Here is a 13,235-nt window from a genome sequence, read left to right on the forward strand (position 1 = left end):
GTGTGTGACCGAATGCAGGTTGATAGGTTTCTGTGCTTCTAAATCAAGCACATCAAACTGGAGACAAAGACTTCAGAAGAAGACCTGCTGACTGATGAGAGTCATTTACTTTAATCCATGACACAAAACGTCATACAGGCGGACTCAAAACCTACACAGGCTTTTTGTTTTTATATAAACTTGCGAAATGAGTTGAGTTAATCTATGCAGCCATACCAAAAATCATGTTGTCCCATCTTTGAAGACTAGCGTGTCCCTTTGGAGGCTCAGAAGTTTTGAATGGTGAGGAGTTCAGTGATCAGACATATACGTTTTTTGGGGGGTTTTTAAACATATTTAGGGATCCGACTGACTGCGAATGACATTTCAAAGCTGTACAAGTTGTCAACTATCAGCCGGAATTGCGTGATGAAGTCCTGACAGTCGTCAGATTAGAGCAGCACAATATTAGTAAAACATCACACTGAAATATTATTCTTCAATGTTGTGATGACAATACTGATGGCAGTTAAGTCACATTTTCCTCTTTTTCATCCTCATGATTTCCTCAATATATCAGTAAGAGCTACATGAAAATTGGGCATTTAAGGAAGTGATGCATCATCTAACTGGCCAAATGTTTGATGGACTGTCATGATTTGAATGCATTAGGCCTGAATTGTAATAACCTTCAAAATATGTAATCCAAACTGTCCTTTGTGACTGTCAGTTTGCAGACACTAAATAATGCAAAGAAGATTGCTGTTCCATATATTATGCAGCGTCAACCCAGGTCAATATTAGTTCATCACCCTGCAGAACAACAGTTTTACACCCAACAATCCAGTGCAATATTGTGCAGATTTGCACAAGGTTGTCTCCCCATTAGTGCACTTCGTAGTTGCTTTCCACTGACATCCATGTTTGAAAATGTGCATCCTGTCCAAACCACACAGTTCTGGTGAGGCTCATGTGTCTAAAGCAGCAAATTCTCCACCTTGAATGCATTACTAGAGTTTGGCACACATTAACTTTCAAACCTTAAATCAATTTTATTGCCTCTGATCACTTTGCTCAAGTAAATCTTTGCCTCATGTGCCCAAGAATGACAGAAGATGTTTGAAGTAGCTCCTGTTTATTGTTCATTATCTGTTTTGTGCAAACAGTCAACAATTAATTACTCAGCCAGTTCAGATTTATAGAGTAACGTTGTTTAAGGTACATCTTCCTGAAAATTCTGATCTCAAATCACTGCTATAAAAATGTGTCCAATTCGAAACACAACCAATTTTATTCACAAAAGTTTTAATATTTCATTCTTAAATGTCCTACAATATTTAGGCAACAACACCGACACAAATTTGCAGAGCCGATGGACCACTCATACACTCTTCTTTTCTAAACTTCAAAGTAATTTGATAGAAAAAGTCAATAAAAAATATAAACCACAATAAACAAATCACCTGAAATCCAGAAGTCTAAAACATAGATTTTCCCATAAACACATAAATCCACAGGGTGCAGTGATTCACCCACTGCAACCTGCAGTGGGTTTTATCTGGGTGTGCCCTTCGCTCACATTCAAAGTGACAAATCTCAACATTTGTTTAAAAATTACGCTGCAACTGTTTTTCTGCTGCATGCACTTTTGATAAATGAGGCCCAGCGGGTGCAGTATATCTGAGAACAAATGTGTCTACACGAAGAGTCGCGTGCTTCCCTACCTTGTAGGTTCGACAGGACGGATTGAAGGCGTTTGTTCCACAAACAAACAGGGTGTCACCGTTTTGCTGCAGGAGGACTTTGATGAAATTGTGACATTCATCCTTCAGGGAGCAGAGAGCAGGATAAAAGAACAACAGAGAGAAAGTGAGCGGTGACATTTCTGTCTTTATACTTTCACACTAATAGCAACATTTGACTCACAGATCAATAAGCTTGTTCTTCCTTTTTTTGCTTTTCTGGTAAAGTACATATCATCCATGTGTAGCAAACACTAACTTTTCATCAGGGGACGCAATGTTTTCAGCTGACTTTAATGGCCTTGTTTTTAATGAAACAATAAATCTTTTTGCATAAGATTACACGACTGAAAGATATGAAGATGCCCACTGATGAACTTTATAAATAATGTAAACCATAAAAAACAAGTGAATGCATCTTCAGGGTCTTATGTCAATGTCTGCGTGTGTGTCTGTGTGTGTGTGTGAAGAAAAACAAAACAAAGAGACTCGGCTATTAAATCTGATGTGAACTTGTGTAAAACGTGACATATTCGTAAATTGTGATGAATGTGTTACCTTATGCTTTCCTTTCATTCGGCAAGTGTCCACGTCTGCCTGTCTGGACTTCCAGGTCATTTTCTGAGAAAAAAAAAAGAAGAGAAATAATCGATGTAAACAGGACACAGAGAGAAGGAGAGTTTCTGAGAGTAAACAGACTCAACATTTAGGCGGGAAAAAAAAGCCAGAGCAGACAGTTCAATATTCATCCATACAGGGATCAATAATCATCATCTGAGATTCCCCGTCATTGATTCCCCACATCAGGGAACTGCTCTGAGACCAACTTTATTCTGAGCACTGACGGATGATCTGTTTACCGCTCTGAAAACCTCATTTCTCTACCAGGGAGGTGGAAGCACAACGCAGGCCGCAGATCAGAGCCGCTTCTATCCAAGGACAAATTCCACCCTATAGTCCACAAGCTGATTAATCAATGCTAAGCCACATGTGCGATCATGCACCAACACTAACACACATGCACCATTTGTTGTGTGGCCTGAGGGTCAACGCTCAGCCACGGGTTCAGACCACCGTGTGCCCCGCCGCCGTTGTGAAGCATGTTTGGAGCTCAGCCGCTGATTAAAGACCCTCGGTCATCAATCAGTCTTCGCCTCTCCTCACCAGCCTTTCATCTGCAGCCCGCTCTCATTAAGACCCACTCACCGGGCTTTGACATTGAAGTGGAGGAGACGGAGGGTGGTTGTGTACAAGAGAACGCCCTTGTTTTGAGCTTTGTTTGCATCTATTATGTTGAGCCCAATGGATGCCAGTGAGGAACGGGTAAAAAGGAGAATGGACATTGCAGCAAAGATGTGGTGAAAATATCAGATACTGTTTAAATATTTTAAATGGTTGTACTTAAGTTCCCTTTTGGTCAACATCAACAGTACTGTGCAAAAGTTTAAAACCGGCCTTTCTTGAATTCTTGATACTTTCTTAAGCAATACCTTTGCAGGCCTTCAAAAAAGCTACCACAGTTTTGAGTGTTAGGGTGTTTTTTTTTTTTTGCTGATTTTTATTCCAGTCCCGGTACCTTACTATGTTAGCATCTTCTGCACTTTAGATTGCACTGCTGATAGTTTCCCGAGCACTTGAACAGCCCGAAACACTGTTTTTGAAAGCATACGATAATGGACCTACTGTCTGCAAAGTTTTCAGCTAATTACTCATCGGGAATCAACTTGGTGGAGCTAAAACAGATGTATGCCCACAAAAGTCTGTTATTTTCAGTACTGTTTTGGGACATGCTGCTGACAAGAAAGTAAACAACCAAATTGTAAAATAAAAAATGTAAAAATGTGCAAAAAGACTCAAGAAAAAATGTTAATTTGACATTTGAATCCTGAAGAAATACTGATAAAGACCATTTCAAAATATTAAAAGAAAGTCTGGCTCTTGGAGCCAAAATATAAAGATGGCTGTTGATGGCCCCAGAAGTAAGAGGCTGTGTTTTTGTTTTTGATCGTCTCCATAGAAACGTCTCTGATAGCAAACATTTTGATTACAAAATGATGCATTCACTCTGAAACATATATCTTGATGCTGTAGTGCGCATGTGAGTTTAACCTGTAAGAAGCAGAGACAATTATTAAACACCATGCAGAACTATTTGGTTGTCATGGAAACTGAACATAGACTGGTTGAGAGACATTGCTGTCCAAGGAATCACCCTTGGACAGTGATTCACATGTCCAAGGGTGCTATCCACATGCTACCATGTGGATAGCAAAAATCCATGAATTTTTTTTTTTGTGAAAAAGCATAAAAAAAGAAGAATCAAGACTTTCACTCAGCTTTGAAACGTGCCAAGAATTAGCATCTATTAGCATCTTCAACAGCTCTATTAAACTTCCACCGTCCCACTGATGAGCAACGCATGACGCAGGCGGTTTGTTAACCGACTGATTGGATAATCGTCTTTGCAGGGTCACCATGGCAAGCTCACGTCTCTGAGCAGGTGTGTAAGAGTGCTGACGGGCACATAGACGGAAGCATGCACACAACCACGTGCGCACTCAGACACACAGAGCGAGGAGGGTTATTAGGGTTACGCTGTCAAATCGCAGCACGACGAGAACAACCAATCCTCAGAGAGTCCCACGTCTCACTCACCTTACTGAAAAAGATCTCGTCACCGTTGGCAGTCTCGGTGTCCACTGTGTATATGTGATCCCTGCCAGAGGAGGAGGGAGGAAGAAAAACGGAGAGAGAGGGAGAAAAATGAGAAGATAAGAGGTCAGACAGCAACATACAGTCAGAAAAATCTACAAATAATAAGCCTGTGTTCTTTCTTCTTTCTCCATTTCCCCCCCGCAGGCAGCAAACAATGTAAAAAAAAATGGGACTTTGTATAAACTATGTTTAAACTTCAAAAAATTACAATAAACAAAAGGAGGCCAGAGCTATTTGCTCTGTCAGACAGAAACAGTCAACAAAGCTTTAGAGCGCTGCAGCGCAGGCCTGGGGACAAAAGCCTCTTTGTGCAGAGGAAAGGTCCTGATGGGGGGGCGATGGAGGAGGGAAGGTTGAGACGGGAGGTGCCAAGTCACTCAGGGCTGTTCAGGTCAATTAAGTCTGCTGTTTGAGCCACAGGAAATCTATACTAACACTCATTATTGCTCGGACGAGAAAACGTATGCGTGCTAGCCTGGAAACATAAAAGCCTCTCCTGTGTTACGCAGTCCAGCCATAAAAGCCCCAGCAGGGCATATGGAAGACATAAAACTCTGAAAGGTTAACCAGCTCTCAGACAGACCAACGTGTGGCTACGCCTCCCTTGGAGAAGGAGAGTCGAAGGTGCTGAGGTGGTGAGAACAGAACAAGAACAAAGAAAAAAAGGATTCATCTCATTTTGAGGGAAAAAAAAGAAAGGAGAAACAAGCGTGACGAATGATGTAACTGTTTTAATTTTGGTGGAGATTAGTTGCTGAGTGAGTTATTCTTTTTTATATCAAAGTGTGTAACAGTGGCATCGTCAGACTCGAGGTTTAATTACGCTCCAGCTCCCCAACCTGCGCTCAGACCGCCAGCCAGCCCCGCGCTCTCTCATTAACTAAATCTAATAAAGTCTTTGGAGTAACAGGCACCTTGAAATGAATCTACTTATATCGCCTTCTTGGTGGGGGGAGGGGGGGTGCACTCTCTGTGTCCTTGCGGACAAAACCCAGTCTTCACTATGACACACAAGGCTCCATTTGAATAATTAATCTTTGGGAGAGGCTGGAATTAAGAAAGCAGCTTTTTATAGGAGAAAACAGAGATGTCAGAGCTGTGGGTGTAGGCCATATATCCGTCACGTCCTGTGTCCTCAAACTGTGTCAGCGTCAGCTCTATCAGGGAGATAACTCGTTAGGAAAGCAAAAATCAAATATGTCTAAAGTTTGAAGGTACAGTTAAGGTGCAGATTAAATTGAACCAAATATATTTGATATCTTAAATTCCCCCAGAGGATTTTCTTTTTTTTTTTGCCAAAACATAAATAAGAATAACAACTTAAACATCAGAAAAAGTTAGTGCCTTCTACCCTCTCATGTTCCAAGATGTGGATCTGTTCAGGTTTTTTGTGCTTCTTTACACATCTGCATGTTAACGGTGTGCCAGGGATGCTATTTGATCCTTGAACAACAAAATCAAAAGGTATTTCTTTATTATCAGCACAAACATTGTTTTCAATACGAGTTGGAATCCGATTGGCCTCTTGTCAACGATCCTTTTTGTGGATCCATGAACTGGCTCTCAATGTGTGGCCTTGGAGAGGAGGTGTCTGGTTTGCAAGGCTCAAGGCCTCATCTTTGCTTTTTGCAGTCTATGCAGGCTTGTTGGCGTCATAAGTACACACTGGACAGATCCACAACTGAGTTTGAAGTGGTTGGGATGACAGTCAACTCAACCAAGCTGTGGCTCTCAACTGGAGGAACGTTTTGTTTGTGTTGGATCTGAAGAATGGTGAAAACCAGATCCATAAACTCAATTTATAGGGAAATCTGAAGGAGTATGAGGAGCTGGAGCTCCGTTTATGGCTATTTGGTTCTTTTATAACCAAAGCAAGCGCCAAGGGCGAGAGATAGGATTTCAAGGCGTAGTTGTGGACAGAAGAGGGTGTCTAGTTTGGAAACCTCAGCGTCTGATTTTTGCCAATGATGGGGAATCCATTGCTAAGTCTTAGCCCTAACCTACAGCAATCATTACAGAGGTTCATAACTTTGTGTGAAGCAGCTGGGAAGAGAATCTGTTTCTCCAAGTCTGAGGTTTGGAAGAGCTGACCTCCAAGAGAACTGCTTCCTCATGAGTTTGACGTTAGTCTCTGCCTTGGTTAATGACTGGCAGTCAATCGGAGAGGCTGATATTGACGGTGTGAGACAGCACAAACAAAAAGTGAAGCTCTTGCAGCTCACTTGTGGTTTGAAATACAACCAAAAGAACAATAGCCTTGATAGAAGAGGATAAAATGTGCTTCCTCCTTTGGGAGTCAAGGTGTGGAGGCCCGTCACCTTCGAAGGGCTAACAGAAGAGCTACTGCTCCTCTGTACTGAGAGGACTCTGCTGAGGCAGATAGTTCAGGCATCTGATCATGATGCTGATTGGATTCCTTCATTTGGAGGTTGTCTGGGTTTATCCCCCTGCAGGGAGACCTCCAAGCCTCATCCAGCACTTGCTTCATAGACTTTATGTCCCTTGTGGTGTGGTAACACTTTGAAGTCTCCCAGAATGAACTGGAACATAGCGCTGGGGAGATGAATGTCCCACTAGACGGGTTTCCTCTGACAAGGTCTCAGATAATCAATAATAGATTAATGAGCGATCACTTCCTTCTTTCTGGGGCAATTTTGCAATATTTAACTCTAAAATTAATGTAAGATTGAGCAGATTATGATCACCAAAGCTGATATATGACTTTCTGCTATGAAAAAATAAATATAATCAAATAATTCACCCGCAAAACATATTCGTAGGAGTACTTCAGCACAGTTTTACTCAGTATCCTGTTTATTACTTAACATGTTCATGAAAATCAACACAAGCAATGATCTAATAACTGGGGTCGTACTGAATTTGATAACAGCAGCTAAATCTTTGATGTACTAAATTAAAATAAAGCTAAAGTGTCTTTTAAAACACATTGGTACTTGTGGAAGAAGACTTTAAATGTTTTCAGTTTAAGTGCTTGAAAGTCTCCTAAAAGTTATTCATTGAGTTTCATTTATATATTTATTTTAAGAATCCAAACTCGATGTTCAAAAAGACAAAACTAAATCAAAAGCTATTAAATCAAAGGATTACTTGGTGGGTTTACTGTAATCCCCTGGGTTATTTCACTGCCTGGAGTTTTAAAACAGCTCATGAGTAATCTGTAATTGACTGCTCCACATTTTCTCAGCAGTAACCTTCCCTGCCATACTGTGTCGGCACTGACAGCGTCCCTCAAGGGCCGAAGCCTTCCAGCTGCAGGGTTTTTGGTTCCAGCAGAGATTAGAGGGAGCCAAGCGGCAAGGCGTCCCTCAAACATCCTGACCAGAGATTGAGGAGGACAATGGAGCGGCTGTGTCTGTGTCAACACCGGCTCTATAAACACACACATGTGCATAGAGACGTCCCCCTTCCCCCTTCTCCCTTTCGTCGTACCCCAACATGGCGGCACAGACTCCCTTCGGAGCCCTTTTAACTTCTACAACACTGCTCCTGAACTCTCCTCACCCCGTGGTGCGGGTCACATCTGTACATTTTACCGTACATCCTCTTAGTGGAAACAAGAGAGAGGCAGCCAGACGTGGAGTTTTCGTTACTCTCATCGTGTGAATGAACGTTATTGGCAATTCTGGGAAGGTTGTCTTTTATTTGAATGATTATTCAACAAACAACCTGAATGAATTTCACTGAAAATCAGGAACCTGGTGCACAGGTTTAAAATTACACGTCGAATCCCAGCAAATATTCCCACTATTTGCTCAAATGGCTTGAGCAATCTCACAGAATAATTCAATCTGGATATTTGACCTCTTTTCTTAGCAGAATTGGTAGGTTTCTTGACTCAGCAACTTCCTACTATTTTTCAAGTTGGTTGAGGTCAGAGCCTTTACAAAATCCTAATTTTAGCCTCCTTTCTTCATTTGTGGGCTAATACCATGTCGGACCACCTATTGTGTCTAAGTTAGAACCATCTGACTCAAACCATCCCCCTCAGATAAAGGTACGTTGGGTAAAATATTCATCAAGGATTGAGTCTAGTTTAACCTGAAAGAGGCTGGTTTACCAACATCACCGTTGACAGTGGCGCTAGCTTAACGTTTAAGCTAAGCTAGCTTTTACCTCAGACCTATTTGAGCTCAGAAGTGAATTTTCTGTCCAGCAAATTCCTCTCCAGGAAAGCAATTTATACAATGTGATTGAAATAGAGAAAATCAAGTTTTCACAAAAACTGAATAAGCACCGGATCTACTCAAAGATGTTTAGAAAAAATGCTTAGAAATAGGAGTTTAGGCTTATGAAGCTATTTCACATTCATTCGGCTCAGAGAACATCAAGGCTGGAAAATTAACAAAGAGTGTTTATTTTCAAACGGTAGATAAATTAAACAAAAGACAGTGGCTGCAATCGATCAAAAACTCTTCAGTTTGTGTGAGAAAATGTCAGCTGGGATTTTGAGAACAGAGGGCTGACTCTATAATAACGTGTTTGTATGGTCCAACTAAACCGAGTTAATTTCACAGAGTTCTTTCTTTGATTAGATGTGAATTTTATTTGAGGCTTTAAGTGTTTAACTGTTGTGATTCTTCACAAGTAGAGTGAAATGGACTGTGTTTCAAGGCCTCTCCTCCCTGCTGAGAACAGCTTACACGTAAACTGCTGCAGATGAAAACACAAGTTAAAGCAAAAGCTAGTCTCATAACCTCATTTTATTAGCGGCCTGTTTTAATTTGCACTTTAATTTGTTCAGGAAAAGTTTCACCCTAAGTTTAATCTATTTACGTCAGTCATCTTGAATTTCTCTCTCCCGTGTCCCTGACTTTGAACTGCGAGAATATAGCTGCCAAGCACAATGTGAAAGTTATTTACATGGTTTAGTTTGAGTCAGTTTCTAGGAGTTGGCGAATTTAAAGATCTGGAGCCAAATGAGACACAATGACACCCAGCAGTTTACACAAAAGAAATAAAATCATCACTCCTTCTCTACTTCAACACAAAACCTAAACATGTTTTAGTTAAGGCACTTAAGCTTTGCTGGGCTTGAAAATATCTGTTGCAGAAACTTGTTCACATTTGCAGTGTCAAGGTTACTCTTGATCAGAGTTACCCTGTTCCAAATAGGAAAAATTAAATGAAATAACCATGAGATGAGGGTCATGACTCCTTTAAAACTGCATAATGTTTTTTCATAAACAGATCTGTCATCTGGTACCTCAGTTCATCAGCTAATGTTGCTATAATAGATCCAGTGCATTAAATCATATTGTTTTTTTTCAACTGGCAACAGGAAAACGCTTCAGTTGGAAATCAAATTTATTGTAATGTTCACACTTCTGGGGCAAATAAACTGCAGCAACATGTTTATATAAAATTATTTGATTGTTTCAGCATCCAAATTTAATTTCCCATTGGGATTGATGAATTACTTTTCAAATGAATTGAATGAAATATATTTATCCCCTTTATTCAATTCAGCTAAAATTCATGGTGCCTTCACAGTACCTAGAAAATGTAATTACACCCATGATTATTGGGTTTTCTCTTTTGAATGATCTGGTCTTTACCAGAGTAACTTCAAGTGTATAAAAAACACTTAAGGAAAGGTCAAAAGGTGCAAAAAGCAAAAGGTTGTCAACTTTTTTTAACAGCCAAGCGTAATCCAAGAACATCACTGAAACTAATTTGCCTTAAAAACTTGGCAAATTTTAGTAAGGAGTAATTATAGAGTAGTTTTTATTAAAGTTAGTAACTTGCCCAATCATTTACAGAGACACAAGGCTCAATTTGCTATCCTAATTAATCTTTGGTCCATTTCTGGTATATCAAGGTTTATCTAAAACTGCAGCAATTTTCTATAACACCATTCCTATCAATTAAAATCCTTTTAATGAGATGCTTAAAAAATATTCTTGAGACTGTATAGAAGATACATATTTCTCTCGCTTACAAAACAGTGGTAATTCTTGTTGTTCCTTAATCAAATTCTGACCCAAAAAGGTATAGGCTAGATTGTCATAATTTTAAAAAAATAATCACAAAATGTCCATGGTTTGAACGACTGAGACATAATTTATCAACTGAAAACAGACACAACAGAATTTCTTTCCTCAATAAAACACAACAATATAGGTCAATTATTATGCTTACTGTGTGATAAATATTTTTACTTTATCTTGTTACATCTCTTCTTTTCTACTATCATGTCCAAGTGGATCTCGCATTTTGAAATCCACGTTTCACTTATAAAGCGAGTTGACTGGTAGATAGCGTAAGTCTATGAATTTGGCTGCTGAGGCATTTTTCTTAATTTTATGTCCAACTAATTCACTGGCACAATGCTGTTACACAAAACATAAAGATTTAGAGTCTGCAGTGCCAAAGATGAAGCTCTAAAGATGAATGAAGTAAATAATGAAACACCCACAGGCTTTGACACCAGATGAGAAGAGAACATTGGGTGTCAATGTGTGGGCTTTCCATTTCCCAAAATTCAGTGACAAATATGTGTGAGCTGTATGGAAGGTATGCAAATATTCTGCTGGGCGCAGATACGAAGCCATTGTGAAAGAATGAGTACGCAGGAAGAGAAAGGAGCTCAGTGATCAAGTCAAGACAGAAGAACAACTGAGCGTGGGCAAGAGTGTGAGACTGAGTACGGCGCAATGACAGAGAGGGTCTTCGTCGAACATGCAGCCATGAGAACACAGCCTCTTTGTGAGGAAGAATGTCGTTTTCATAACAGCGAATTTCTTCTTGGGGCGACTGTAGGCCAGCTCGGTCCGTCTGCTGGGTCTTTGTCAATCCATCTCACTCTCAGGCAGCAGAAAAGACGAGAATGTGATTAGCATGCATCCCTGCACCTTAAGCCACCACCCCACTCTCCACAAACTAAATGCCTGCACATCCAGCCTCCTCTCTGCCTCCCACCCTCATCCCCCATATTCCTTTCTCTTCATAACTGGATCATGGGTGGTAGATGGAGGGGCCCATTGTACATTGTTTTGGCTTTCTTTGGTTCAAATCCTCTTGACAAAGTGGACTGGAGGGAACCGGCAGGCACCTTTGGGATGTGAAGGGAGTTGTTGAGGTTCTAAATGAGCCGAGGGCATCGAGGGGCCCTCGCTGATGTGGCACCATGAAATGCAACAAGCCAGGGTTCACCCACCCCCAAGCTGAGGCAGGTTGTTCATTTTGAAGGTTAAAGTTCTTGTCATGAGTTTCGAAATTCTCACCACATTTGCTTTTATTAGTGGCTGTAAAAACGCAATTTACTGCTAAAGTTGCAACAACAACAACAAAAAAATCACATTTCAAAGCTACCAAATTGGTGTCTTGAATCAGTTTGCTTGTGTTTTAATGAATCATACACCCTGAGAGGTAAATGGTGAATAAAATCCAAGGCTGAAAACACTTCATTTCCACATCATCACCTTCCTAAAATAATGGCCCGTGTCATTTTGGCCAAGAGTGACTTAAGTCATTATTTTAGAAAGTACCCAACATTAAGTTGCAAAACCAATTCCAAAGCAGTTTTCCTACAGACCAGTAGTCGTCTACTTTGAGTGTTGATGATGGCAAACATTCGGTAACACTTTGTTTGGCGGGGTGCATAAGACTGACATAACACCTGTCATGAACATGAAGGAGTCTTCATGAATGTTTGACTGTTGTCATGAAGTGTCATTCAGTAAATAATGACACTTTTTATGCAACGTTGCTCTAAACATTGCATTGAAAGTCCATTAAGTCCACTAATAAGTCCATTTTGTTACTACCACCTTTGGGGGGGTTTCTGGAAGCCCATTAGTATGGTCTCATTTGATGGATAAGGCTAAATCTGTGAAAAAAAAACTTACTACTACATTTCAGCCTTCTGATGAATAAAAAGGAATGATCTGTTATCCTAGAACATAATTCCCCTGAACTAGTCACAAACGATAAAGCAGGTTGATGGCATTCCTACAGCGTTATCCTTTGAATCAAAGATGATTTAGGTGATTATAACTTCTGGATCTGCAATCTTTTTGTTTCAGAGTGTGGACATGGCTGGATGTCGTTGGTTCTGCGAGGAGAGAGAGGGAGAGAGAGGAGGCAAGCATGTAATCCCAGTCATTAGTGGGCTTAAAAAGGATTTGGTGGAGCTACAATAATGGAGACTCCAGTGGCCTCCACTGCAAGACCCAAAGAGACCCAACAGGGAGGAGCGCCATCCACAGAGGTACAACTGTTTTAGTGGACTGAACTGAGAGAAAGCAATCTGGATTTTTGAGTGAAGCTGTCTGTCTCTGTGTGACTGCAAATGGCAACCACAAAATTTAGTCCTTTTGCTCTCGGTCTCACACGGATCTCACACACGCATTCTTGCTCTGATTCCCATGCTTCCCAGCCCCATAGAGGGGTGTAAACACAGTGTGGCTGGTGTTGCCATGGCGAAGCCTGCCTGCAGCCCAAGAATGGCGACTATGCTCTGCATGCGGAGGGGCCGAGGACATGAATGCAAGGCAGCGTATACAGTAACACATTCACACATACCCTCATGATGCTGATTAAACCTGAACTGGACACAGTTTCAGATTTATAATACATTTGTTTTGCTTGCATGGACTATTCAAACTGCAGGCAAACTACAGTTGCTTTAAGAATGTCTTAGTTCGGTTTTTTCCCAGACTCTCTTGTATTGCTCTTTTAAACCCAGTATTGTGTTTTGTCCCATCATGTGAGCTAGCTATAATGTTTTACTAACATAAAATCTGCTGCACTACCTAGAAGTGGGGATCATTGAAAACT

At 40.6% G+C, this 13,235-nt stretch overlaps 1 protein-coding gene across 4 annotated transcripts in view; it reads right to left on the minus strand.

The window, feature by feature from the left end:
• sema6a (sema domain, transmembrane domain (TM), and cytoplasmic domain, (semaphorin) 6A) overlaps positions 1–13,235 on the minus strand; it is a 138,519-nt gene that overhangs the window by 58,183 nt on the left and 67,101 nt on the right. For all 4 annotated transcript variants that reach the window (XM_008418242.2, XM_008418244.2, XM_008418245.2 and 1 more), the window contains exons 4-6: positions 4,377–4,437; positions 2,280–2,342; positions 1,704–1,805 (exon numbers count right to left, since the gene is read on the minus strand). In XM_008418242.2, the coding sequence (XP_008416464.1) occupies positions 1,704–1,805; positions 2,280–2,342; positions 4,377–4,437 (226 nt within the window). The remainder of the gene's footprint in view (positions 1–1,703; positions 1,806–2,279; positions 2,343–4,376; positions 4,438–13,235) is intronic.

Source organism: Poecilia reticulata, linkage group LG9 (genome assembly GCF_000633615.1).
Source record: "Poecilia reticulata strain Guanapo linkage group LG9, Guppy_female_1.0+MT, whole genome shotgun sequence".
NCBI classification, from domain to species: Eukaryota; Metazoa; Chordata; class Actinopteri; order Cyprinodontiformes; family Poeciliidae; genus Poecilia; species Poecilia reticulata.